Source organism: Sardina pilchardus, chromosome 14 (genome assembly GCF_963854185.1).
Source record: "Sardina pilchardus chromosome 14, fSarPil1.1, whole genome shotgun sequence".
Classification (NCBI taxonomy): domain Eukaryota; kingdom Metazoa; phylum Chordata; class Actinopteri; order Clupeiformes; family Clupeidae; genus Sardina; species Sardina pilchardus.
In genome coordinates, this window is record NC_085007.1 from 28,971,375 (window position 1) to 28,997,844 (window position 26,470).

The window sequence follows — 26,470 nt, forward strand, 5'->3', positions numbered from 1 at the left end:
ATGCGGTCATAGTGCTGTCCATTGTGAATTTTATATATTTATTTCTCTATTAAAAATAGCGTTTCCCTGTTAGGACCCCGTAGTTATTTTAGGTCACGTGAACAGAGCTGTCCAATTGTAGCACTTCATCCCACTGAGCGACAGCGTAGCCCAACAATAATATAAACAAGCTTATTAGAGCGAAAAAATCAAGTCGACTGCAGCTGAGGCTCTGATAAAATTGCCCACTCCGGTGTTTTGAGCGTTTTGTTTACCAAATAATCTAGCTGAGAGAGTCAAGATGTGCTAGTTGGCCTGAGGAAATAGTTCACTTTTTGAAAACCTCCGGTGCTATTAGTTAGGGCTAGCAATATTTACGCGATGGTTAGCGTTAGCTTGCTTGCTACATTGGGTTGAAAAATAGAGGTTTATCATGTAACCAATGATGCTGAAATGCTGAAAATGTCTTGTAATTCCATTTTTATTTTTAACGTGCCATGCATGATGCATGGGCAATTATGCAATCGGTGTTCATTTTAAATGGTCGCAAGTCGCCTTGCTTGGCAGCTTGTAAATGTAATTTAACACATGAATAGTTGGTTGTCAGAGTGAGGTTCATGGTCTAAGTATGCTAGGATGTTCAAAAATGTGTTCGGGTCAGGATTTCTTGTTAGGACTGCACACGTTATTCTGACATGGGTGATAACGTTGATTCTATTTCTGCATGACACCGGTAAGTACTGTAGATGTGTAGGCTACATGTATGGTTAAATTATTTATAACTACCTGTCGCTCGAAATGATCACTAAGTTACCAGTCTAATGAAATATAAACATATTATAATAAATAGAATAGTGTGTTGTTGCAGTTCATCGCGTTGTTATACGTGTACTGATGTTTTAATGAGACTGTGGGGATTGCTCTTATTCCTCATTACTGCAGACCTGAGAAAGCAGGAGGAGACCGGGGAGCTCGTCAAACCGGTGCTCTTCGTACTGCTGGTTCTGGTGTCGGTGCTGCTCTATTTTGCGGTTTCGCTGATGGATCCGGGCTTCGTCCTCTCTGACGACAGCGATGTCCAGGTATGTTGCAACATGAACTGGTTATTAGATTGACAACATAACGTAACATCAAAGTGTTAATTCAAGGTTTTGCACCTCAGTTTACCCTGGGCGTCACAGAGGAGCAACAAGACATGATCCCCCACACCCCTAAGTCTTTAAGGCTCCGTCGTTGCGGTCATTGCTTACTGCAGGTATTTTAACTAGTTATGAATTGTCATTTATGACTCAGTTTCTTGTGTGGAGCTGTTGCCTCATCTTTAATAGCAACTTAATTATTTATTAAGAAACTGATCCTGTAAGCAATCCCTTACTCATTCTCATATGAATATAAATTAATATTACATAGATGTGTGTAGTTGACATGGCCTTCTATTACCCCCTCCCGCATCTGAGCAGCAACCAATGAGGTCCAAGCACTGCCAGGCATGCCAGCACTGCGTGCGGCGCTATGATCACCACTGCCCCTGGATTGAGAACTGCGTGGGGGAGAGGAACCACCGTTGGTTTGTGCTCTACCTGGCCATTCAACTCATCGTCCTCCTGTGGGGGTTTCACATGGCCTGGTATGTCTCATGCCAAAACATTGTATTGGATGTTTGCTGTCCTCTAACCTTATTCAGTGGTAATACAGTATGGAAATGATTCATGCAGTGCCTTGCATAAGAATAAATGCCCTCAATAGCAAATTACAGAATTTGAATTGAGGACTGTAAAGATCAACCAGCCTGCTTACTGTATAAGTAGGGCTGCATATCTGAAGTGATGCTAATAACTAAAGACATACAGAACACTCACAAAGATGATAGATGATCTGTGTATGACTACAGCACGACATTAGATATCCTTATATTAATATACTGTACTGTTTTGAAACCCTTTACTGCAGCTGTTCAGTTCACCATCCTTCTCTCCCTCCCTCCTGGACTGATGTAGGTCTGGCTTCGCCTACGCCTCCACCTGGCAGTTGTGGCTGCGGAGCAACAGCGTGCTGCTGGGGGCGGCCACCCTGGTGGCGGTGCTCTCCCTGACTGTGCTGCTGTTGCTGGGCTCGCACCTCTACCTGGTGTCCCTCAACACCACCACCTGGGAGTTCATGTCGCGCCACCGCATCTCCTACCTCAAGCACTGCGGCGCCGACGAGAACCCCTTTGACCGCGGCGCGCTGCGCAACCTCTGGGGCTTCTTCTGCGTGTGGGGCACGGTGGTGTGGGAGAAGGTGTACTTCCGCGAGGACAACAATCCCATCTGAGGGCAGAGGGCTCCGTTTCCTCCACAATGTGAGACTTGTGCGTGGGAATAAGTAAAATCCAGATTCGTAAGGAAAGCAAAGGCTCTCTGCGTCTGTCCAGACTTCCTCTTCCCTCTTTCTTAAAACATTTTTCGGCTCGTGGAAGACGTTTGTCTTTTAAACACTTTGAGAAGAAATGGCTGGAGCCCAGGAATCAATTAAGCAGACACACAGAGAGAATTTGTACTGAAAAATGGTGGTGTGGTTTGTTGTGCACTTTGTTAAATCCAAAAAGCTGCTGCTTTTGATGGATTCAGATGTCTTGTAACGGTGGGAAGGGTTGGAAAAAAATTGTTCTATGTCAAGGATGAAATGCATCAAAAAGGTCTGCCCTAACCTAACACATTGTGAGTGCATTTGTTCCATTGTTACAATACTGAATAAGCTTTTACTTGGCACTTCTCTGTATACAGATCTGTTACAGATCATTACTGGCATGAATACAGACACAGAACAGTGATAATCCAGCACACACCTTTTAACAGTTTGGCTGTGTGTGGACACATTTCTGTTTGTTTCAGAAATGGCTGATAACTGTTATAGTTTACCTGTAAAATGTGAAGTGGTTGAAAACTAGTTTCCATAATATAAGCTCAGAGCTGCCTTGCTAGGGTGAACAGGGTCTTGATAAGTGGTAAGTCAGCGGTCAGACTGTACATTTTATCTGACCAGAAAAGACTGAAACGTTTTCTATAATTCACAAGCTGACTTTACATTCCTACATCTTTGAAAACATTTTACAGTAATGTATTTTTTCATCAGAAATTATGTATGGTTGTGAGTTCCTCAATCTTACTTGTGAGACCAATAAAAAAAAATCAATCTGTACCAAATCAACTGAAAACCCACACAAACAGAACAAAATCACTTTAGATATTTATGCATATCGGTGTTCCGTAAACTCTTCCAGTTTCTCTAGCAAGCATGAGGCCACTTATACCAGTCTAGTATGGAGTGCATGTAGATTAGAAATCTGAGACTTTGTGGAAAAAGAGCAGAAATGCAGTCTGTGGTGTTTTCCCCTTCATATTAGAGACAGTTGAAGTTCCCTTCTGTGCAATATATCAGTCATTGAGATTTGAGTGAAAGCAATAATTGCAATGTTTCTTATCCTGTTTTGTTGTTTGAGTAACTTTGATAGATTTTGCACAGTGTTTTGCATCATTGATATTTGTGTTTGCTATCTAGTTCAGTTTGTCTTTATGCAATATTTCATTGTGACATGCAATATTTTACTTTTTTAAAACAAAATTTCAGTATTAATAAACTGAACATTATTAGTCAAGATGTGTTTTATTTGTGAAAATACATTCATCCCCTTCATGTATCTGCAATAATCACATATTTATTTATATTTTCATTATGTTGAATGTATAAAGGACAAAGTCTCATTTTTAGTACAATAATGCTTTTACGTGTTCACAGTATGACTTACATCAGTAGTAAATCACGTAGGGTCTTAGTACATACAACATCTAGACAGACATTAGAATGACACACATAGAATACTGTAGCATCCTTAGAGTTTAGTACACTTCATCTGCTTGAACTAAAACCCTTCCATACTCAACCCAGGTCATACCATCTCCATCTTAAATAAACATTAACATAATATTTTCTACCCAAAGCATGACTTAAAGGCTGGTAAAAAAGAAGAAAAATCACTGGCTTTTCATAAGATTTCTATACTTCAAAAAGTATGCCACAAAAGGCTTAAATAGACATATAATACGGACAGTAGCCTTCAATGAGCATTACAAAGTAACTTCGTCCTAAACCCATCCAGTGACTGCATGGATTTGAGGACTACAACACACTCACAAACATGACCCAACTCAAGTGTACAAATGTAGGCTTCAGTAGTGTTTTCAGAGTGCAAAGAACTTGTCTGCCGGTCTCTGTTTAGACGTCAGGTCAAATTCGTCAGGCTGAACGGCGTGCCTTAAACCATAATCAGGTCAGTGGTTCACGCAGCGCAGCCTGGGGCACCGCGGGAGAGAGGAGTCCAGAGCGCGGCGAGGCCGGGTCACGTGACTCCAGGCCCTGCTACAATGAGCAGCGATCACTCTCAGGAGAACTCGCACGCTGCCTGCCACTCTTAAGTGATGGCGGCAACGGCAGCACGGTCAACAGCACAGCTCATTTCTGCAGGGCGTGCAGACTGAATTCATCGCTTAAAGCTTAGAGCTTAGCAAATGGTCCTTCATTTGCGTGAACGCAACCCAACGAAGAAGGTTTGACGTTTTAAAAAGTGCAAATATCAATCTGGCATCATTTTTGCTAGAGGAAGACATTTAGGTCAGCTGCACAGTCGAGTTCCTCTCAGTTGTCAGTTTTGTATAAAAACAAAATGGTCAACAGTGAACGACCAAAAGGATATATCATCGAGTAAAACATTCTAATCATCAAATTAAGGGCACATAACCAGTGCTCAGACAGGAATGGAAATCGCAGACATTCTGATGTACAAAAAACTCTGACTTAAACATAGACTTGACCTGCTGGAACACGGACAGACATTAAGACGGACAGAGCCAGATAGACAGACAGAGTGACTGGCTGACAGACTGACTGAAGCTTTGCTGAGCCTTGAGAAGCAGGTGAGAGATGCGTTCAGCGCTAGGCGACTCACAGTGCTGGGGGTCCCTCTCCTGGCTGCTGGCGGCAGGGCAGACGGTGGCAGGACTCGGGAGAGGGGGCAGAGGGGGTGTGGGAGCAGGCAGTCGCTTTCACAAGCACAACACAGAGCTACACAGTGCGGGCATCCACGCCTCACTGGCTCCTCCTCATCGTCCTCCTCCTCCTCCTCCTCCCCAGTCTGTGTTGGTGGTGGACAGAGGAGGGTTAAGAGGGAGCGGCAGGGGAGCAGGGGCCGACTGGAGCTCAAAGCACAGCTTTGCCACCGGCTTTAAAGGGGGGACAGCGAGACAACTCAAGCTGCATAGCCAGAGACAGAGAGAGAGAGAGAGAGCTGCTAAGAGAGGCAGAGAGAGAGAGAGAGAGAGCGAGAGAGAGAGAGAGAGAGAGAGCTGATTAGTCCTGAGCGTTCAGTGCAGTGCCGAGAAGTCGAAGTCGGCGAAGATGTCCTGCTGCTCAGCGGTGAGGAGGAAGGGGGTCTGGGGTGGAGTCAGGACGGGCTTGAGGCGTGTGAACTCCTCGTCGAAGTTACTGACGTCCGCCGAGCCCTTGATGGAGGGCAGGAATGGGGGCTTCACCTTCTTGGCCAGCAGAGCCTCCCAGTCAATACCCTGCAGAGACAACACTGTTTACTCAGCAGGAGATGCAGCTCTCTGGGTTCACACAGCCTGCAGCATCAACTGCAATTAGTGCATAATCATAGACAAATCAGTGCAACTGAATGAATACAGTATATGCAGGCCATCAGAGCAGTCATTACAACTGACAACAATGTCCTTACAATGAGGCAGATGACACACAGACAGGTGATTAGAGTCAGACATGCCCAGTCAGGATACGGGATGGCAATGATCATTTTTGAGTCATGATTGAATTAACATAATAATTTTTCCACTTATTCATCGGGATCGCTACTGGATTTTAATTGCTCTAGGGTCATTTCATATCAAATCAGACAGAGCCCAGGACAATGGTCATTGGACCATCTCAGATTTTATGAAGTTTGTTGTTTATATTATTTATAGCCTGCCCAGACTTGCAGATTGGAAGACCAGGGGCCTATTGCACAAAACTAGGATAAGGGATTAACCCGGGATATCTTGTTTATCCTGGCTCAATTTATCCGTGATCCAGTTGCACAAAAGCGGGATAGGGGGCAGCAGGATATGTTATGGTATAAGTTACCATGGCGATTTATTCTGTGGAGCTAGCCTGCTCCTGACCAGGCTAACATCCAGGATAAGTTGATTCTAATGGTAATTACATTATCTGATTGGTTCAGCTAACTGTCATTCAAATGAGACCTCCACGTGATTTTTTTTAAAGAGCTGTAGATTCCATTTATATATTATTTGCTACATGCATTTACTCGCAAAACACAGCAGAATGTCTGCCTAATACCATATGGATGTCATTTAATTTATGGTGGCCTTATAATTAATAACATAGCCTACTCGTTGTTTGCTTCTTTTTTGACAGATGTTTGATGAATAGGCTGGTGTAGGCTTGTAGTTGATTGGAAGTGGAGGGGACATTTTTCGAAGGTGTTTTCAACTAATTCGGCTTTTAAGACAAATTAAGATACTTTGTGCATCTTTGCAGTGGCAAAGCGCTTCCTTAATGACGTTGCGTGCCGAGACAAGGAAGCTCTCACACGTGGGTGCATACGTAAATTTGCATTCAGTTGATCTGCCACACCTACTCCCGCTATGTAACAGAAATAATCATGATCCCCCATCCAAAAAAGTAAAACTTTACCTCGTTGTTAGTCTATATCAAAAGCGGTTGTTCACTTTGTGTGCAAGACGCTATTTTTCGCGTCTTTTTTATTCCAACCGCGAGATATTTTGGGAGAAACGAGAACGCTCACATACACCGAATAACTTACACCTGGCTTGATGAATCCGTGTCTGCTCATCCTGGATTGGTCTTTGTGCAACCAATTCAGCCGGTATGCTCTTGTTTAGGATTCAGTGATCGCGGCTCAGTAACTTATCCCGGGGGGTATTCCATCAACCTCGCTAAACAAGGCGGCGCTCAACAGAAATAGCCTGGCTTGAACTAGTGTAGACTTCCACTTGAAGCTAAAGCCGTTCCATTAACTCAAGTTAGCTGCATCTTGCCCTCGTTTATTCAAACGAGGCTAAAATCAGCTTCATGTCTGCTCGTGCACGAGGTAGAAAAGTAGACCAAAACCATAGATTGATGAAACGAGGATGCATGTCGTAAAATTAAGGCAAACTAGAAGATTTCAGTTCGATTTACAAGCGCCATCTACAGGATTTTCATCGGAAGTAATCAAATTGAACACGAGAGAAAAAAAGATACAGTAGTTGCCTAAAAAGGAGAATAACGAAATCGTAGGCCTACTGTAAATCGCTAAACAGTTATTATGATGGTTTGAATTGGGACTTTGATTGTCTTCACTCTGAACAAAACGAGTGAATAAGCAGGCTATTTAAACTCAAAACAACTTTGGCATAGGCTATTCAACAATAAAGATAACCTACGTTTGTAAATTAAAAGGGTTCACTCTGAAATATTTTTTCGGTGGTCATAAAATAAATTGGTAGCCTATTGTCCTGGGAGTATTGGGAGAAAACCTAGCCTATTGTCTCCCATAAGCATATAGTTCTGCCAAAGTGTTTGTGAAATATAATTAGCCTATCTGAAATGCAATATTGGCTTTCAATATGTCATTTCATATTTAATTTCTGTAATACAGTTGGTTTGATATCCGAACTACATGCATAATTAATTAGACTATATGAAGCGGTTTTAATTATTATAGCCTTTACAGAATTAGGCTATAGGCTGCTTGCCGTGCATCGTATAGCACACTGACAGCCTGCCTACTGTCACTGAAGCTACTGTATATGACCCTTAATAATGATGCCTTTCATTAAAGAGTATAACTAAACATGGCAATATTAATATGTTAACATAGTCTATGTAAATTCATCGCATGGGAACCGAACCCGAGAACACGCAAAACATGCCTCGATTGTTCTCCTGTCACGCTGCGCATGACACCACGAAAGACGTACGTTACGCATAGCCGCAAGATTCCTTGGACCACACACATATCAAGTTCAAACAATGTAAGTTGCATAATTTTCAGAAATTCATTTAAACTAGCGGATAGGTAGCCTTAATCAATGCTTGCAACACTGTCGGAAAAAAGTTTCTCCTTCTATTTTTTAAGTTGTAGGCTACAGGTGACGAAAGCACAGGTTGACGGAACCAACGGTTTGGGACTCGTTTTCCGACTGGTGTTTTTTATTTGCAACACAGATTAATTTAGCTCGGCAGTTAGCCTGCCACCGACCAGGTTAGTTCAGAAGCATATGCTACCCCAGCAACTCAGCTGAGATTCCTGTTAGCGGGAGTAATGGAACCGAGCTCTCTCTAAAATTAGCGAGGCTTATCAAAGTTAGCCGCGATTTACGGTTAGCTCGCTTGATGGAATACCCCCCCGGATGTCTTAATTCTGCTTTTGTGCAACGGGCCCCAGTATATTCTCAGTATTACTTTGCCAATTAAAAGTTTGTACTACATGCCCATTGGTTTTATATAAGGTGCTAGTTTGTAGCCTGACTCTCGCCAGACCCTTGTAGTTCCGCCATGCTCCACCAGAGGCGTTTCGCTGAGCTCCACACAAGGGTCTGGACGCGAGGGCAATCCAAACCCCTGTGCCAGTGATCAAAAAATGAGCAGCCAATCAGGAGCGCCGAAGCGAGTGTTTGATTCAAATAACAATGGCGGCACGCAGCGAGGAGTCTTGTGCTGACATTGATTCTGCTATTTCAACCGTTTTGTCGAATCTATCGAGTATTCATTCTTTCAGAGAATAGTTTTGAAGACATTTATTGGTGGCAAGGATGTTTTTACTCTTCTTCCGACCGGGTTTGGCAAGAACTTGAAGAAGCCTAGCACGTCATTCAAGATAACAGGCAAGTGGTTTATCAAATCACATGCGAGGATGTTTTACAAGGACCCGCCTTCAGAAATACATCTCCTATCGAGAAGTCCCAGATCCTTGTGTGAAGCAGACAGCGAACTACAGGATCTGGCGAAAGTCAGGTTAGCTAGTTTGGCACAAAATGCAAAACAAATTATACTGTGGATTTGAACAAGACATATTTTAGAGGCCTTGGTTTTGGGATCCTTGAGTGACCAAGATAAAGACAAGGTTTGAGCAAAATCTTCAGCAATCTTATCTGATTTAGAATGATCTTTTAACAGTTTGTGCAAAAAGTACAGAAACAATCCTCCTTTACCCTCATTGCCTATAAATAAAGTTCAATACTGGAAAATGATAGTAACAATAACAATAACAATAGCAATAATAATAATCATAATCATAAAACCTTAAAATAATCAAATAAAATTCATAAAATGAGCTGAAGCCCAAAGCTGTAGGCAGCGCGGGAGCTCACCTGGAAGAAGCGGTGTTTCTTCACCTCCTGAGCATCCTGCTCTCCAGCTCCCAGACGCCTCTCTGGGTTCTTCTGTAACAGCTAGAGCACACAGACAAAGAGAGAGCCATCAGTCAGACGTCTATCGGAGACAGCTCCTCAGCGCTCTGACTGATAGGCGCGTTATCGCCGTGTGATGGAGGAGCCGATAGCGGCGGAATGTGGCGGCGCTCGCGCTGACGTGACGCACCTTCTGGATTATTGACACCGACTCCGGAGAGAGGAAGCGCGGGTAGCGCACATCATCGTTCACGATGCTGTCAAACACTTCCTCCTCGTCATCTCCTGGAAATGGAGACTGACACACACACAACACAAAATACATTTAAAGCTGTTGACATTCCACTGAATTGAAGCAGAGGATTTGATTTCATGATCTGTATGACCTTCCTTTGAATTGCAATAATACCCTTACCCCCAATAATAATAAAAAATAATGACTTACTATCTAATAAATAATACATACTAATTATTAAACAAACAAACAAACAAACAAACAAACACAGACATAAATCTGTGCCATGTTGTCACTACCGGTCTGACTACCACGCTGCCTACCACTCTAGTTGTAAACAAACGGTCACATGACATTATGACGTACAGTACGTAGATGTAAAACCTCACTAGCAGGTCAGACAGTGATGAGCTCACCTCTCCCACCAGCATCTCGTAGATGAGCACCCCCAGGCCCCACCAGTCCACTGCCCGCGTGTAGTTGCTTTCCGTCAGCACCTCCGGGGCCAGGAACTCGGGCGTGCCACAGAAGGTGGAGGTGCGGTCCCCATGACCCATACCTGCACAGGGCACAAGAGGTAGCATGAAGCAGGACAGCACAGCACTCACGCCAGGGGGAAGAGAGCCGTTACACTAACAATGGTTCATTTGTGTGAAGACGGAGCTGGGGGTCCTCACAACCCACTGGATTTGGATGAGTGAGTTTATTCAAAACACTTCAGATGAGTAAGAGGAAGTCCATGTTCATTTTAACAGTTAATTTAAACAATGTTGTTTAAACAGATTCCATTACTTTCGCACTGACTTACTGTAGGTGAAGGTTTTCTTTCTTTTTTTTTTTTTTTTTTTTTTTTGAAGATAAGCACATTGAACCTCCAACTGTCAGATAGACGAGGACTGATAATGCAGGGGGTGAGAGTGACTACCACACACATGTGGGAAGAGGTTGATCCCACTCACCTTCTTTGCACAGGCCAAAGTCAGCAATCCTCACAAAGCCATCTGCATCCATCAGCAGGTTGTCCAACTTCAAGTCCCTTCCAAGCAGAAACACAAATCCAAGCTATACAATGCAATCAAAATTCTAATGCCCTAGAGCTGAAGGAAAATAAATGATTATGCCAATTACTTTAGGTCTTTGGAAGGGCTCTGCAAAAGCTAAAAATGCTTGTACTACAAATTGTCTGGATTACATTTCTCCAGTTTAGACAATCCAAATTGTTGGAGAAAATATATTAACTCAGAATGAAATCCCAATACATATCGAATCCATAACTAAACATTACTGCAGTAGTGATTTACGCAGGCAATTCACACCCTTATAATAACAACAGGTTTCACTCACCGGTAAACAATTTTGTTCTGGTGCAGGAACTCCAGCCCAAGCAGCACACAGGCAGTATAGAACCTACAGATCAAGTACAGAGCAGAAGAGGAAGCCTGCTGGTACCTATTGACAATGCTCAACGTTGTTTCACTTCTAGACTCTTTGAAGCAGCAACTGTAGCAGTGGCAATAGCAGTTACTGTTGCAAAACGAATGCCATACTGCAGGGCATTTGTTGTTTTGCATATCTGTGGCTCAATGAAAGCTCATGTATTGAAACTGTGTATGGTGCAACAATATGAATAGTGTGTGGATGGGGTATGAAAATAACATTCCAAGACTAAATGAAGCGACCAATCATACAGGTCTGTGAAGAGGCGCCAGCATGGTTGGGAGCCAGCGCGGTTACTACGAGTGTAGTGCAGCGTAGCGGCGCTGGGCCGGATAGGTTACCGGGTCTGGCGCTCGGTGAAGATGTTTGTGTGGATGTGAGTCATTAGGTCTCCCCCGGGGGAATACTCCATCACAAAGCACACATGATCGCCGGTCTGGAAGCAGCCGTGCAGGTTCACCAGGAACGGATGCTGCGACACGTTGATTGTCTCAAAGATCCGCTTCTCACACATTAGACTAGACATTAAACACAATAGAGACACCGGTTATAGTGAGTCATCAAGTCAAAGGCTTTTATGCTTGATAACAAAAAAATTTAAAACAAAAAAAAACTATATATGAAAACTATATTGAAAGCAACTACAGTAGTCAACGAATATCTGCACCAGGTGGAATTCTATTCAATACAAGCCCGATAAGCCCACATTTACAGAGTACACATTGCATATAGACTCTAAAAATCCACTTTGGGCACACCCATACGGTCATACCAATCCCCATAAGTTGAAACCAGTTTAATTTATACACAAAAGAGTTCCATTAAGCATCTACTTTGAGAGTTGGGTGTGGCATTTTACCTGTCTACCTCGTCTCTTGTTACAACGTCACCCTTCTTCAGGGCTTTGATGGCGTACAGTTTCCCGGTCCTCTTAAACTCTGCCAGTAGGACCTGTTGGTCAAACAGGGTGGAGGGTTACAGCAGCCTCATTCAACGCCTCTGTAATGGAAAACAGTACAGCCAGGGAAAAAGACAGCACCACTGGGAACAAACCTTTCCAAAGTGTCCCCGGCCAAGAACTGAGATGCAATTAAAATCTTCTATCTGCATTCCCACCTTCTTCCTAGAGGATCCAAATAGGAGAAAAATAGAGGAAATAAATAGGAAAACATTCCACAAGTAATGACAACTGAACAGGGAGAAAAATGCTGCATTGTGACTGAATGGAAGGACCTATAAGCTGTTATTGGAAGTGTTTCTCTTTCTTTCTTTCTTTTTTGGGTTTTAACAAGTGTGTATTATTGTATTTAAATGAAAAAATACAAATTAAAGTTTAAAAACATAAAACATATACATAAAACATGATATAAATACAACATGTAAATATACTTTTAATATAAATATGTATGTTTAAAGGTATACTATGCAACGTTTTTCAGTTAATCAATTCGTTCCATACTGTTATATATGATTAAATGAGTCATTACCGGTCGAACGGTGTTTTTTTTGGCCGCTCTAGTGGTCTGTAGCGGTAAAACCACACTTGCAACTTCAGGAGACACCGGGCACGCACCCATGCTCTACTCCAGGAAGTGTCATGTAAAGTCTCATGAAAAGGCACAGCAGACTGACCGATTGAGGAGTTTTGTCAAATATACACGCTAAAGCTGTAGGGGAAGCTCTGCAGAGAAATATGCAAGCATAAAACGAGCGAAAATGAAAAGTGAAAGCGAAACCGGCGATGAAATCGCCATTCCTGCATAGTATACCTTTAAAACATAAAATATAATATCAGTAGCATGTTTCAAAAACTGACCTAGGAGCAGGTTGAGGTGTAGGTCTGACTTTAGATATGTAGTTGTCCTCTGTTGAGTTTACTTTGGAATTCTGAGAGATGATTCAAAGAAAACAAAGAATAAATAAAGCACTCATTAGTAAGTCTTTTTCATCAAAAACTGTTTATGAAAATCCCCTTAAGAACTTTATTGTCATACACACTTCCAGTGGGCCACTGTCAGTGCTGCGTTAGTGTGGATTGGGATCTCACCAGCTGAGATGGAGTGTCTGCAGACGGCGTCTTTGTCGTGTGAAGGCGCGGTGGTTTGGGTGGCCTCTCTTCACTGAAATTCAGCTTGACCACGGTCGATTCCCTGTATTAGCACAGGAAGCCCAGACACACTGTGTTAAGAAACACGTCACCATCAAACTCTTCATGGAACTTGCAAAGGTCCTGCAAGTTCATTGACAACATTTCAAAGCTTTTTCCATGACTTTTATAGCCTGACATAGTCATGCAAAATTCTTGTCAGAATTTAAGTGTGATACTGCTCCATTGGAATGTGATTATGGGGTGTTTTTCAACCAATAAAGAGGGGGAAATTTAATCAAATTTCTACATCTTTTCACAATCTACAGGTACAGTTGACACACTTCCATGCTAGAGAGCTACACAAAGAAACGTCATCTATGGACAAACACCATAACAATCAATTTCACTGGACCAACAATGTATTCAAATAACTTTTCCAAGGTTTCAATAAATTAACAACATTTTAAAAATGACTTTTCCAGGATTTCAAACCTGGATTGGATGTCAGGACATCACAATTCTGTGGCTGTGAGTGTTTCTCCCGTTTATGTGCCTAGGGCGCACTGGCTAATTGCCATCTGTGTGGCTGCGAGCATGTGCAGCAGTGTGCAGCAGCTCTTACCCCAGCGGGGGTGGCGTGGACACGGCCGTCTTGCCGTTGGCGGGCGGCGAGGTGACGTCGGGCCCCGAGAGCGGCGGACTCAGGGCCGTGATGTTGCTGCTGCAGGGCGGGAGCACGCTCATCATCAGACGGCCCCACGTGGCAAAGTTGATGTTCATCTGAGCCGCGCGCAGGAAGTTCTTCCCTGATCACACAGGAAGTGGGGGATGGAAATGAACACACCTGACACATTGTCTCAAAATAATCGACAATGGCCTTTGTAAAGCTATGGCACTTTTTTCCACCACCTTGTTTCATTAGCTAATTATAGTACTACATTTTCAATATCAGTAGGGTCTGTGTGCACATATTAACAACATTGGAAGTTAGTAGTCTAGTACTACTACTTCACTACTGGACTATTTAAAGGGATAGTTCGGATTTTAAGACACGAAGTTATATGGGTTCCCTGTCAGCAACGTTGTGCATCAGCACTGACTTACCCAGACCTGCCAACCTTGAAAGAATTTTATGAGTACTAACCCCCCCCCCCCGACGACGACAACCAAATTTCGGACCCCCGGATCCTCCAGCTTACATTCAAGACTCTATTTAAGACCTTTTCTATACCACTTTGAATGAAATTCCATACCAACTGGTTATCCGTTCGCCCCTTATACAGCACAAAGTGTATGGGCTACAACCAAGGTAGCCTGGTAGCCTACTTTGGTGGCACTGTATGTGTATACAGTATATGTGTACATGTGTACATGTGTACATGTGTACATGTGTACATGTGTACATGTGTACATGTGTACATGTGTCTGTGTCTGTGTCTGTGGGGGTGGGTGGGTGGAGGGGTGCATATTAATTAAAGAATATCATACAAATTACATAGGCTACTCTTCACATTAAAATATAATGTGGGTGTGTGCAATCTACAAAAGTCTTTTTTTTTTTATTTGAACATGGTTCAGGCCTTAAAACAAAGACAATATCTGAGCCTGAATTATCAGGCTTTTGAAGAGGTCATAGGCCTTATGGAAACCTATTAGCATATCCTACTGAAGTAAGTATGACAAGATAGGCTATTGGAACAAATCAGAACCTATAAACTAGCCTACATTAAGCTTGCATTTGTAAAGTTGATCTGAAATGTTTAACCTGCTGCCTAAGTTACTTGCAGATTATTTTGCTTAACTAACAATGTTGTGGAAACAGTATTCATTCACATTGCATGTTAAACTGTGCCCTGTAGGAAGGAATATTCCAGATGAATAGAACGTTTCTTTGAAAGATTTCAGCATGCCAATCATCATTGCTTTTGTAGAATGGCACATGCCAGTTAAGGAGCAATTCATCTTTTATTTGCATAGCATTTGATATACTGATGAAGTTCTCTGTTAAAGTTGTCTGAATTCGCTCCACCGTTTACACCATAAATTGTTCAAAATGAATGAATTCTTCATCACAGAATCTCGTTGTAGCCTATGCTACGTCTAATTTTACATAACTCAAGACGGCAACATAAGGTTAGCGGTCTTGTAGTGATAACGTTTGCAATATTAGAAGAAAACACGCTGCCACACTGCTATAGCCTACTAATTCACTCGTTTTGAATATAATTGTCAAAGTTTAACTATACCAGCTGTGACACCCCTGTCCTCTGACATGTCAGACGCACCTGCGCTTGCACACACTTTCACTTTAGAATGGCGTGACTGAGGGATGAGAACCGCGAACACAAGTTGCAAAATAAAAGCGTGTTTGTTTATTTTCGGAATAGACGCATATTTTCCCTTTGGAATCTGCAATAGCACGGTCTCTACCGAAATTAATTGACTACTTAGTTGTACTAAAACCTTGTGAATTATATCTATGGCTGTGGCTCTGTAGCGCAGAATCAACTTCACTGACACTGACGAAATGCGAGATCAAACGAAATGCGTAGTTTAGAGCATGGAATCGTACCAGCGTACTAGGAGGTCAAAATGCGTGCCCGCTACGCAAAATGCGTACATGTTGGCAGGTCTGCTTACCCCCCGACAGCGTCCTGTGAGCCGAGATCCAGCCGGTTTTTGATCGTTTTTGATGCCGGACTATTTTCTTCAGCAAGTTTCTGGGGTCACGAAAGTAAAGTGTTTTTCTTCTCAAAACCATATGCGTTCAACAGAGTGATATATTTGCACCACAAAAACGTTGTCCAGCTGTCAGTAGCGCGCAGTGATAGGAATCGCGAAAAATAAGTAAGTGATAACGAGGTTTGAATTTTTCCTGGACAACGTTTTTGTGGTGCAAATATATCACTCTTTTGAACGCATATGGTTTTGAGAAGAAAAACACTTTACTTTCGTGACCCCAGAAACTTGCCGGACTACTTTCTTCAGCATCAAAAACCGGCTGGATCTCGGCTCACAGGACGCTGTTGCGGGGTAAGTCAGTGCTGATGCACAACGTTGCTGACGGGGAACCCATATAACTTCGTGTCTTAAAACCCGAACTATCCCTTTAAGGCAAATGTGAAGTTCTGCATTGAAAGCAGTGCACCTCTACACTGAGAAGACAAAAACCAGCGACAGTATGGTTCAGGAAGCATGTGAATTAACCCAAGAAAAATATATAAATATAGCTAGATTTTTAACAAGTTAGAAACAAACTTCCCTGATATTACATGACAAAAAATGATAAAATCCCCTAACTTATCCCAGATATTTCATGACCCACGGTAACCCCAGCCTACTAACCCTTCTCCTTGGGGAAGATCCGCTTCTGTCTCTGTAGCTTTGGGTGGCGCTCAATCACAGGGTTTATGAAGGTCACCTACAAATTCATTAGAGCTTTTATGCCTCCATGAGAGAACAGTGATGACATTATCCTTGGCACTATACATCAGCATTAGCTATCTGCAGATGTTATCAGCACTTCCCAACTTCTCCTTCAGCACCATCTGGATGTTATGTGAAAACCTGCTCATTAGCACGGCATAGAGCAAAGGAGTCAACAGTTTGACTTTCACTTTTTTAATCATCCTACGGTATGTCTATTTAATGAGCTAAAACAAACACAAAATGTTACTGTAGATGTGTGAAATTTAGGCAAAGTTCTGTGTACATAAGTGTAACAACTCGGGTACTTAGAGCTTGTGCATACTGAAACGGATAAGTGGTTTTATCACATAGCAGTACTTTATAATGTAATATTTTGCATGTGCTCCGTCCTCTCCTCACCTCGGCGAAGAGGGTGCCCTGCGGCTCCAGGTACAGACACATGCCGTGCCGCTGGTTGTCCAGGAAGTCCTCCAGCCGCAGGAATTTGACGGCGCACAGGGCGCGCCAGTCCCGCCAGTACACGGCGATCTCCAGCTCACGGGACTGCACACACCCAGACACATGTTACGGTCACAGTATATGCAAATATGCATTAGATTTTGCATGACAGCATAATGTATGTAGAAACTAATATAGGGGACACAGCTGAAATTCATGGGTGATTTTACTGCAGTGAAGGCTTAATGTGAATAGAAGGTGAGGGGTGTGCTTGACAGCTCAACTGGAGCCAAAATGGAGTGATGAGTGAAATGTTATTTAGGGCGAACAATGATTGGAACGACCCAGAGTTGCACTCCTGAATGTAGCCATCAACCATGTGAAAAAGAAACAGTGCTTTCCCCACAGTCAATGTTCTCTAAAGCACATTTCTGTATGACTTCTTTCTTCACAGACTATTTTGGGTTATAAATGTTGCTTTATCTTTCTGCATGGCTGTGACCCAGTTGGGTGCATGACCACCTACTAAATCCAAAAAAAAACACAACCCATCTTTGGTACTTTCTGGACACACATCCACAGAGATAGACACATCACACAAATCAAATCAATACATAAAGGTGGATACCATACACTACCCAGATATGACCAGAGACAGACACAGAATAGCTGCATAAACAATTTGCACGCAGATGTACGTCAGACAAAACCACTCCAACCTACTTCAAGTACTCTGTTGAATTCACACATTCACATGCACACAAAACGCACCACATCCACATGCTACTACACAAACACAAACAAATCACCCTCACTTGTGAAAATCCACCATAAACCCACACACGCGCGCAAAACTTCACGAAGGCACATTCCCACACAAGCATTACTTCTAAACCTGTCTTAGTGGCGGGTTGGAGACAGATTTACTTTGATGTACTAAAGCCTGCAGCACATCACTTAAGTCCCGCAGAAAAACAACTTCTAATTTTGAACTGACAGCGCAGTGTAGGGAGAGAGAGAGAAAAAAGCCCTGCAGCATTCTGATCATACTGCAGTGAGTGACTTCAAGTAAGAGAGAGGGTGGGAAAGAGAGAGTAGGGAAGGAAGCAGTCTTGGACCCGAATCAGGCTCCTTGTTGGGCTTTGGGGCTAGAACCAGATTACAGTGGTGCTGAGGGATTAGCCGTGGGGATTACATGCTGGAGGGGAGGCCTGGCATTGGGGGGGCGAGGGTGAGGGCGGCGGTGGTGGTGGTGGTTGAGGGACAGAGAGGGACTGACGGGGCGTCACATTTACGCCAGTCATCCACACAGCTCCGGAGGCGTTCAGCCGCCAAAACCGAGCATTTAAGAAACAACGCTGGCGCCGTTTTAGCTTGGAAACCCTGGGGTCACGTTCAAGTGCATTGTTCATTTTAAGAAGCACTCACCCGTTCCAGCTCGATGCTGAAGCTCTGGTCCCAGCACTCCTTACTGATTGGCCTCCAGTGTGTGCGCCCCACCATCCTGTTGTCCACCTTAACCATGGCACTGATCTCCGCTGCAGATTGATCACACACACAAACACACCAGCTTGGTAGGGACAATCAACAAAACATTGGACAATAGATCAACACCATACCCAAATTATTTATCTATTAAATACACTATAAAAGGTAAGGTAAGTGATGCGATTTCTAACACGCAACACTTTTTATAAGATTCAGCGAAAATATCTGCACATTCCACGAGATCACTAGTACATTGTAAAAAAACCTTCTTACTTCTAAAGTCTTCTTATGGAGCCCAGTTCTCTGAACTTGACACAAACAGTGTCCCCAAACAAATAAAAAAAAAAGTCTGCTCTTTGATTAAAATATAATGTTAAAAGAAACAACACAAACACAAACATAAACAATTGTGACTCTATCCAGCACCACTTACCCTCCCTTTAAAAGACTACACACAGGACAGCTCACACTAGATTCAGATTCCCAGCTTAATGGAAATAGATAGCCACACCATTCATAAATAAACAACCAATATCAAAACAAGCCATTTTAAACAACTATGCTAAGTTCCTCCTTTGCTTTGTCCAGTTGCACTGTGCTACTTTCAGTGACCACTTGGGATGACTCACTGGAGAGCTCATCGCTCTTGAGGGTCTTGCCGTTGGTGCTGCGTCCAGACAGGCCCGAGCGGATCTTCAGGGACTTGGCCTCCGAGGGGCTGCCAGACGACACCAGGCTAGGAACCCGACAGCGGCCAGGCACCGACTCCAGCAGGTCCTGACAGCCCATAAGCCTGACCTCCAAACGACCTGGACAGACACACACACACACACACACACACACACACACACACACACACACACACACACACACACACACACACACACACACACACACACACACACACACACACACACACACACACACACACACACACACACACACACACACACACACACACACACACCAAATCAATACAACATAAACAAAACAATTCCACAAGCTCTCAAGAGGCTGACTTTAGAGAAACAATGCCCTAGTTGTTACATTGTTGTGTCACGTTCTATATATACAATACTTTGTCAAAGTGATGGCTGAGAGTACCCTTGGCCCAAAATAACTTCAGGAAGAAGATAAAGAAAATAATAAATAAATAAATATATTAGATAACACTGCTGTGCAGGCAGCGCTCCATGTTTCATCAAATAACCTGAAGAGGTTGCGCATTGCTTCACCTTATGATGAAAGGAATAAAAGTGGATGAATTATTGTTTGACTCACTCCACTAACAAAAGACTAGAACCACTCCTCTATATGAGAGGGTGGGGAAAAACCCTGAATTTCAGCAGAGCTAAATCTTTTGGCATTCTATTTATTTATCAACCACTTACACCAACATCTAAAGCAATTTGCAGTGTGGTAGAGTACGCCTACAAGGAACTGCAAATTCAAACAATGTGCCAAACAATGTGCCAGCCAGTGCAGCCAATTCTTACCCGTCAGAGAGGCTGGCTTGAAGAAGGACGAGGAAGAAGAAGAGGATGATGATGATGTTGTTGATGAAGAGGAGACGGTGGAGTGCACGCGGTCCCTCTGCAGGCCCACGGAAGGCGAGGCGCCCAGGGTGAGCTCCTCCTTGATGGCGGTGCGCTTGCTGTGGTCCGGCGGCAGCTCGCCCAGACGCCGCTCCAGAGACAGACGCAGCAGGTCCAGCTTCTGGGACGACTCCTGCAGACGAGCCTGGGCCTGGAGGGGAGGGGCGACATTCCCATCCAGTTAGTCAGTACTGCTGCGTTACCAATTAAGACTTTCAAGTCATGTAAATACAACAGAACATAGACATTTAGCCAAAATTAGACTACATTTATCCTGCTAAAAATACAAACACATTCACATTAACCACATTTACCAGAGCGCATTCAAGCACATTCTCCAAGAGCCACCACATCTACACCAAAACCATCTATGCTCCCATAAAACCCTCGTCATGCAACAGAAGCATCACGTGCCCTCTCCTGGTGCTCACCTCGGCCAGTGCTCGTCGGTCCTGCACCTTGCGTCCCCCCAGCTGCTTGACCACGTTCTTGGCGCCCTCGGACACGGCCGCCTCGATCTTCAGGTGGTGCCGGAGCTCCTCCACCCGCAGTTCCAAGGGAGTGACGGGGGAATCTGGGAGTCATAAAGCAGCGATGGCTCATGACGTATTGTAACAGCGATACAGAGATATACTCAACATACTGTACGTACAGCAGACTGTATCAGCGGCTATGTTTTACTGCTCCACAGGCCAAGGGAATGATAAACCCCCTTGCTGTTGGTACAGTACAGATACAACACAATGAAGGTCATTTGCTTGCATTCTGTGACACTGCAAACATACTTCAGACACCCACTCACTGCACTAATAAATAAATAAATAAATAAATAAATAAATAAAACAAACGGCAAAAAACAAACACCCCTAGAAGCAGAACTAAAATTAGACGTCTCTAATTTTCTTTTAAGTTATATCGGGAAGGAAAAACATTTTAGCTATGCAACTTCAAAGGCCACCGAACTCTAAGCGAGATAAAAATGCTGCTGTTAGGTGTGCCTAGGCAGTCAGTAAGTGAAGCAATGTGTGTGTGTGTGTGTGTGTGTGTGCATATGCGCGCGTGTGCGTGTGTGCATATGGATTGGCGTTTGTATGTGTGTGTGTGTGTGTGTGCTTGTGAGAGAGCAACTGAGTGAGCAACTGAGTGAGTGAGAACGAGAAAGACAGACGAGAGAAACAGAGAGAGAGAGAGAGAAAGGGATAGAGGGAGAAAGAGAGCGAGGACAGTGGGTTGCTTTGAGAAGGTGACAGGGCTCAGGTTACCCCATCCTCCGCCCTCACCTTCTGGGTCGGCCGCCTCGCGCTCCCCCTCTCGTGCCTGGGTGACTTTGATGATCTGCATGCGGAGCAGCTCGATCTTGGTGCGGCTGTCCTGCAGCATCTGCTGGGCCGTGGACAACATCTTACGGTCCTGTCGAGAGGAAGACACGGGACGTCAACAGGAGGGCACGTCACCTGCACCCAATCTCATCGGAGCGGCGAGATTAAGATCAAGTACGAGACCGACGCATCTGAGTGTTCAAGAATGCAGCGCGGCATGTCTTGAGGAACGGGGAAATGCGCTCCTAAGACAACAGTGGGGAACCGCGCAAAGTTCCCCCAAGACAACAGTGAGCACCTCAGATGGGGATCTCTTTGTCTGCTTCCCACTTACAATTCAGCAATGCAGCTGCCCTCAAAGAACAACAACACCACATTTCTACACACATCAGCACTTCTTATTCCTGTTCCTGATAACCAATGGCACAGCACGTCATGGAGCGTTCTCTTGCTTCACAAGCTGACCACAGCTGACTCAGATTATCAGAAACCGTCACATTATATGTTAGGCGCAATCAGGAGCATCCAAGCCATGGACCTGTCAATCATGCAGTGATGCTAGCTGATAGGACACTAATGAAACAAGAGATATACGAGGCTGTCAAAAGCAGACCAGAGCAGTTGACTATCCTAGGATGATGACAAGCAAGCAAGCCGTCTCAACCCACAGTCACCAACAGGTCAGACACACAGAAGGTTGCTGAACAGGAAAACCTAACAGCATTTTCATAATCATTACCCTTCTGGGCTGATGAAAAACAACACCACACCCAGCCTGCTCCATCTCCTCAGCCTGAATTTGTGACTCACAAAACATAAAGAGACCTGCCTCTATACACTTTCCTAACTGACAGGTGGAAAGTCAACAACGGCAGGATCAAGACATGCTGCCAGTGTCAGCTTGTCACCCGATACACTAGTTTGGTTACTGTCGGGAGAAAAAAAATAATTACATCGCCTGGAAATGCCAAATGAGTCTTTGAATGAAAACAAGTTAGAGATGATAAGTAGAGAGTGAGTTGGAGAAGGAAGAAAGACTGACATTCAAGGCGGTCCCTGCCTGCTCTCTATGCGCTGACAGGGGTCATGTGTCATTCTTTTGTGGCCTTTCAGTCCTCTCCCGGGCGTTCTGCGTGTCGGCTGGCCAGCGGCGTCTTCATTGTTGTGATGTCCTGGGTGTCCTTCCCTCTCAGTCAGTCAAAGGCTCGCGCTCTTCGGCTCCGTATCCTCGCACATACACACACACTCAGTTGCTCGCTCACACACATGCAGCGTACTATCCCCTCGCCAAACTCTTAGTTCCTCTCTATGTCCCGAGCCGGAGTGTCGGCATCTCGCAGAAAATCGCCGGCGTGCACCAAGTCATCTCTTATAGCTGGTCCTTTATTGTTTTACAATCCTCTCAGTCTCTCCTTGTCCTCTGCCTCCCTCCCTCTCTCTCTCCTTCCGTCCGTCCGTCCGTCCCCCTCTCTCTCTCTCTCTCGCTCACTCCCTCCTTCTCCTCTCTGTTTACAGTTCTCCTTCCTCAGGAGTTACCTCTCTGTCGGTGCTGCTGCTGCTGCTCCTCTCAGCCCGGCTGCCCCAAACCTCCTCGTTTCCACATTGGCCGGTACCAAGTCACATGGCCCGCTGCTGTCGCCAGGCCCAGGACAGGAGAAACCGAGACCGAATCAGAACCACCAGCATACTGGTGTATGTGTGTGCGTATGTGCGCGAGTGTGTGTGTGTGCGTGGGAGCTCCACAGTCTAGCTGTCTGGATCAGGCTGGGCACTGCCTGCATTAATCACTGCCTGCCAGAACACGGTGTTCAGAGGCGTCAATGGGCAGCTGCTGCAACAACAGCAGCAGCAGCAGCAGCAGCAGCAGCACCTCTCCTCTCCGTCGGCTAATGGTTCTCTCTCTTCATTGAAAACCAGAAGCTGTCTCTCCTCTCCCCTCCTTGTTCAGATGGACCGTGAAATTGGCACCTAACAAAATAGCCAGACCCGCCATTGGGGAATGGAGATCTTGTTTATTTCCTGAAGAAAAAAATGCCATGTGAAGGGTGACTGTGTCCTAGGACTAGTAGGGGGTGGGATGGGAAGAGGTAGGGGGAGGGGTGGGGGATGATATGATGAATGTCCTTCATCGCAGTGCAGGTGGAGCCAGGGTCTCTTGGCTCCAGACCAAACTTTGAGTGCTCAACAGTTCTGATGATATAATTCAATTACTATCAATAAGCAAAATGGCATGTGTGCTCGTGTGCAGCATGCTTCTGAGATGTGCTTACTTAGAGGAGTGAAACAGATGGAAACTGAGACAAAAGAGTCAGCGCGTGTCCATATATATGAGGTCTACATTCAACCTGTGTCCACTTGTTTGTAAGCGTTTCTCTGTGTGTGTGTGTGTGTGTGTGCGTGTGCATGTGTGTATAAGTGCTTGTTTACCGCTTAACTGGAATGTGACACATGTCTGTCTGTTTCTGAGCATGTGTGTCAACTTACTCTGACTGAACTGCTGGCATAGGTCTGGATCATGTTCTCAGCTCCTTGCTTCACCTTCGTCTCGATGGTGAGCTGCTTCTGGAGGGCATGGATACGGCCAGCGAGTGGGGATGTGATCTCCTCCCAGCGACAAGGGTCAGGTGATGTGACATCACCTACAACTGTACACAACAGCAATGAAGTACAACCATCAATTTAAAGTGACAGATTGTTAGTATCCTTCATTTATATACACATTCAATATTGCCCCGAATCAGCAACTTACTGGTAGGGTTGTCCTTCTCGGTGGCCATGGCTCGGGCATTGAGCTCCTGTAACTCCCAGTGCAGCTGCTCCAGCTTGCGTCTGGAGGCACGCAACTGGCCGTCCACATCGGCAGCGCTCTTGCGGTTACTGACGGCCCGCCGTAGCCTCTCTGCTGCCTCCTTGATCTTCAGCTCGCGCTGGATCTCCTGCCGCAGCAGCCCTCGCGCATCCTCCAAGCGCTGCTGGAACGCCGGGTCCAAGATGTCCCCCTCGGCCAGGCCTCTCAGGGAGGTGCTCTGAAGAAGAGAAAAGGAGGGAACAAGATATCAGTGTAATCTACTCCACTCTCCAAACAGACAGGGCAACGTGAAAGGAGAGACACTGACACTGATGTGGGTGAAAAATGGGAAGTGAAAATAACCACAGGTCTCCAGTATTGCATATGTATGCACCAAAAGCAATCAATTTCAGCAATGTTGCCAGCTGAAATCTGAAGCACATAAACATGAACATCAGAAAACACGTTGGTCATTGGCTTCTGGCCCCTACAAGAAATCCTGTACAGATAAAGATTAGGAGCATGTTTTCAACAGGGTCTACTTTGACAAGAGCTAGCAGTCTATGAGACTGGAAACACTCATAACACACATATGACGATTTACATATTTAAAACAAACTGACAAATTCTGTAAGGGGTGTTCAATTAGGGAAATGTTTTTAAGACAGAATAAAAAAGACATTAACTACAGACTAGTCCACACAGTTGATTCAATAAAACGTTATTTTTGTTCGGGACAACGGTCAAATTTGAGAGCATCACGTTTCAAGACATGAGGCTGTCTTTGTAGTGTTCAAGGGAAACAGAGGCTGCTCTGTCCTCACCTCTCAAGGCAAAGCATGCAAATGGAAAAACCGAACAGCTGCTTGCAAGATGGAATATCATAGAACATTTCCAAAGCGGAAAGGCGTTTTTTTTCCTCAAAATGACTGGACCTGACTATTTTCGACGTTGTTTGGCATTCAGTGTGGGACAGTGAGACAGGCATTAGTAGCCAAACCCTGTAAAACCAGTAAAACCAGAACGTCTGAATACTATACCCTCGCCAACTCAATAGTTATGATGCCGAGATTGAGTAACTTCAAATGAGTTGACATCATTTCATCTGGGCCATATTGTGAACAAAACTGTTTTAAAAAGAAGGCTACTTGTTAGCTAATGTTAACAGTTAAACGTTACTTTATCTAATTACCCATGGCGTACAATAACGTCAGTTACCAGGAATACTGATTTCATCGACATTATCAATTTATGCCGGCGAACGCATGGGATCATGTTATTCCAACAAGTTTTCTATTTGGAAATACTAAATTACAGTGGACGACATTATGGCCATGATCTATCGCTAGCCATGTTATTGCTAAACTTTAGGATAATTGTAACTTAACGTTTCATTAATTGTTAATAGAAAACAGCATGCTAGTTTTCAAAAAGTTATGTTAACTATCTAACGAAATGAAATAATAAAGCATTAAGCACGTTGTAGAAATTAATATCCTACCTGGAGAGTAACGCCCGCCATGTCAATTTATGTTCTGAAATCCAAGACCCTCGTTACCACATACGAGGGTAACGTTCACACAACTGTAATAACGTTAAACTATGCTTTCCTCCAACGTTGTTTTGTCGCAGGATACTACGACGCTAAATGTTACCGCTGAGTTAACGATGGCTTCAGACAAAGTGGTAAGCTGCCATTCACTTAGCCCAGCTTACTTCAAACTAGAAGTTAAAGTCATACCAGCTAACAACCAGGTTTTATCACAGAAACACACATTTCGAAACTAGGTTGAACCAGAACTCAGTTTCCAGCATTCCCTACGACAGCCTTGGCTGTTCTCGCGAAAACAGCCAGACTGTCCATTGCCCACACCACCGGTACTTCTCTGAAAGTTTTTTTTGTTTGAGTCCGGGGTTTGAAATCCACGGAGACGCCTCCTTGACCAAACTTCTGTTGGTTAAGACTCCTGTCAATCAAAACCAAACTTCTTGCTCCTAGTTTCGCTGACCTCATTAGACCATGTAAAGTAATGCACAAAGGTAAAGGTATTAACAAAAATAGTTTCCTATTCTATGGAACATTCTTTCAACAAACACATTTGAACAGGTAATCAAAATGATAAATTAATTTAGAATGTGAACAAATATATTAAAATGTAAACACTAAAATCTTTATCTATGAACCAATGTTTCTGGGGAAATTTTA

At 44.1% G+C, this 26,470-nt stretch overlaps 2 protein-coding genes across 2 annotated transcripts; one reads left to right on the top strand and one right to left on the bottom strand.

Moving 5' to 3' along the window:
• Window positions 1–10: 10 nt before the first annotated feature.
• zdhhc12b (zinc finger DHHC-type palmitoyltransferase 12b) lies at window positions 11–3,616 on the top strand. The gene is made up of 5 exons (XM_062555194.1): window positions 11–712; window positions 922–1,061; window positions 1,142–1,234; window positions 1,440–1,606; window positions 1,977–3,616. The coding sequence occupies exons 1-5, from the start codon at window positions 616–618 to the stop codon at window positions 2,290–2,292; spliced, it is 813 nt and encodes a 270-aa protein (XP_062411178.1). The 5' UTR covers window positions 11–615; the 3' UTR covers window positions 2,293–3,616.
• pkn3 (protein kinase N3) lies at window positions 3,612–26,137 on the bottom strand. The gene is made up of 22 exons (XM_062555190.1): window positions 25,766–26,137; window positions 24,226–24,502; window positions 23,961–24,121; window positions 21,438–21,567; window positions 20,589–20,731; window positions 20,059–20,308; window positions 19,192–19,371; window positions 18,503–18,612; window positions 17,036–17,179; window positions 16,553–16,628; window positions 13,830–14,013; window positions 13,166–13,268; window positions 12,935–13,005; window positions 12,172–12,241; window positions 11,978–12,069; window positions 11,460–11,636; window positions 11,026–11,088; window positions 10,641–10,717; window positions 10,098–10,240; window positions 9,637–9,744; window positions 9,408–9,488; window positions 3,612–5,579 (listed from the first exon to the last, which is right to left on the bottom strand). The coding sequence occupies exons 1-22, from the start codon at window positions 25,784–25,786 to the stop codon at window positions 5,379–5,381; spliced, it is 2,862 nt and encodes a 953-aa protein (XP_062411174.1). The 5' UTR covers window positions 25,787–26,137; the 3' UTR covers window positions 3,612–5,378.
• Between the last annotated feature and the right edge of the window lie 333 nt (window positions 26,138–26,470).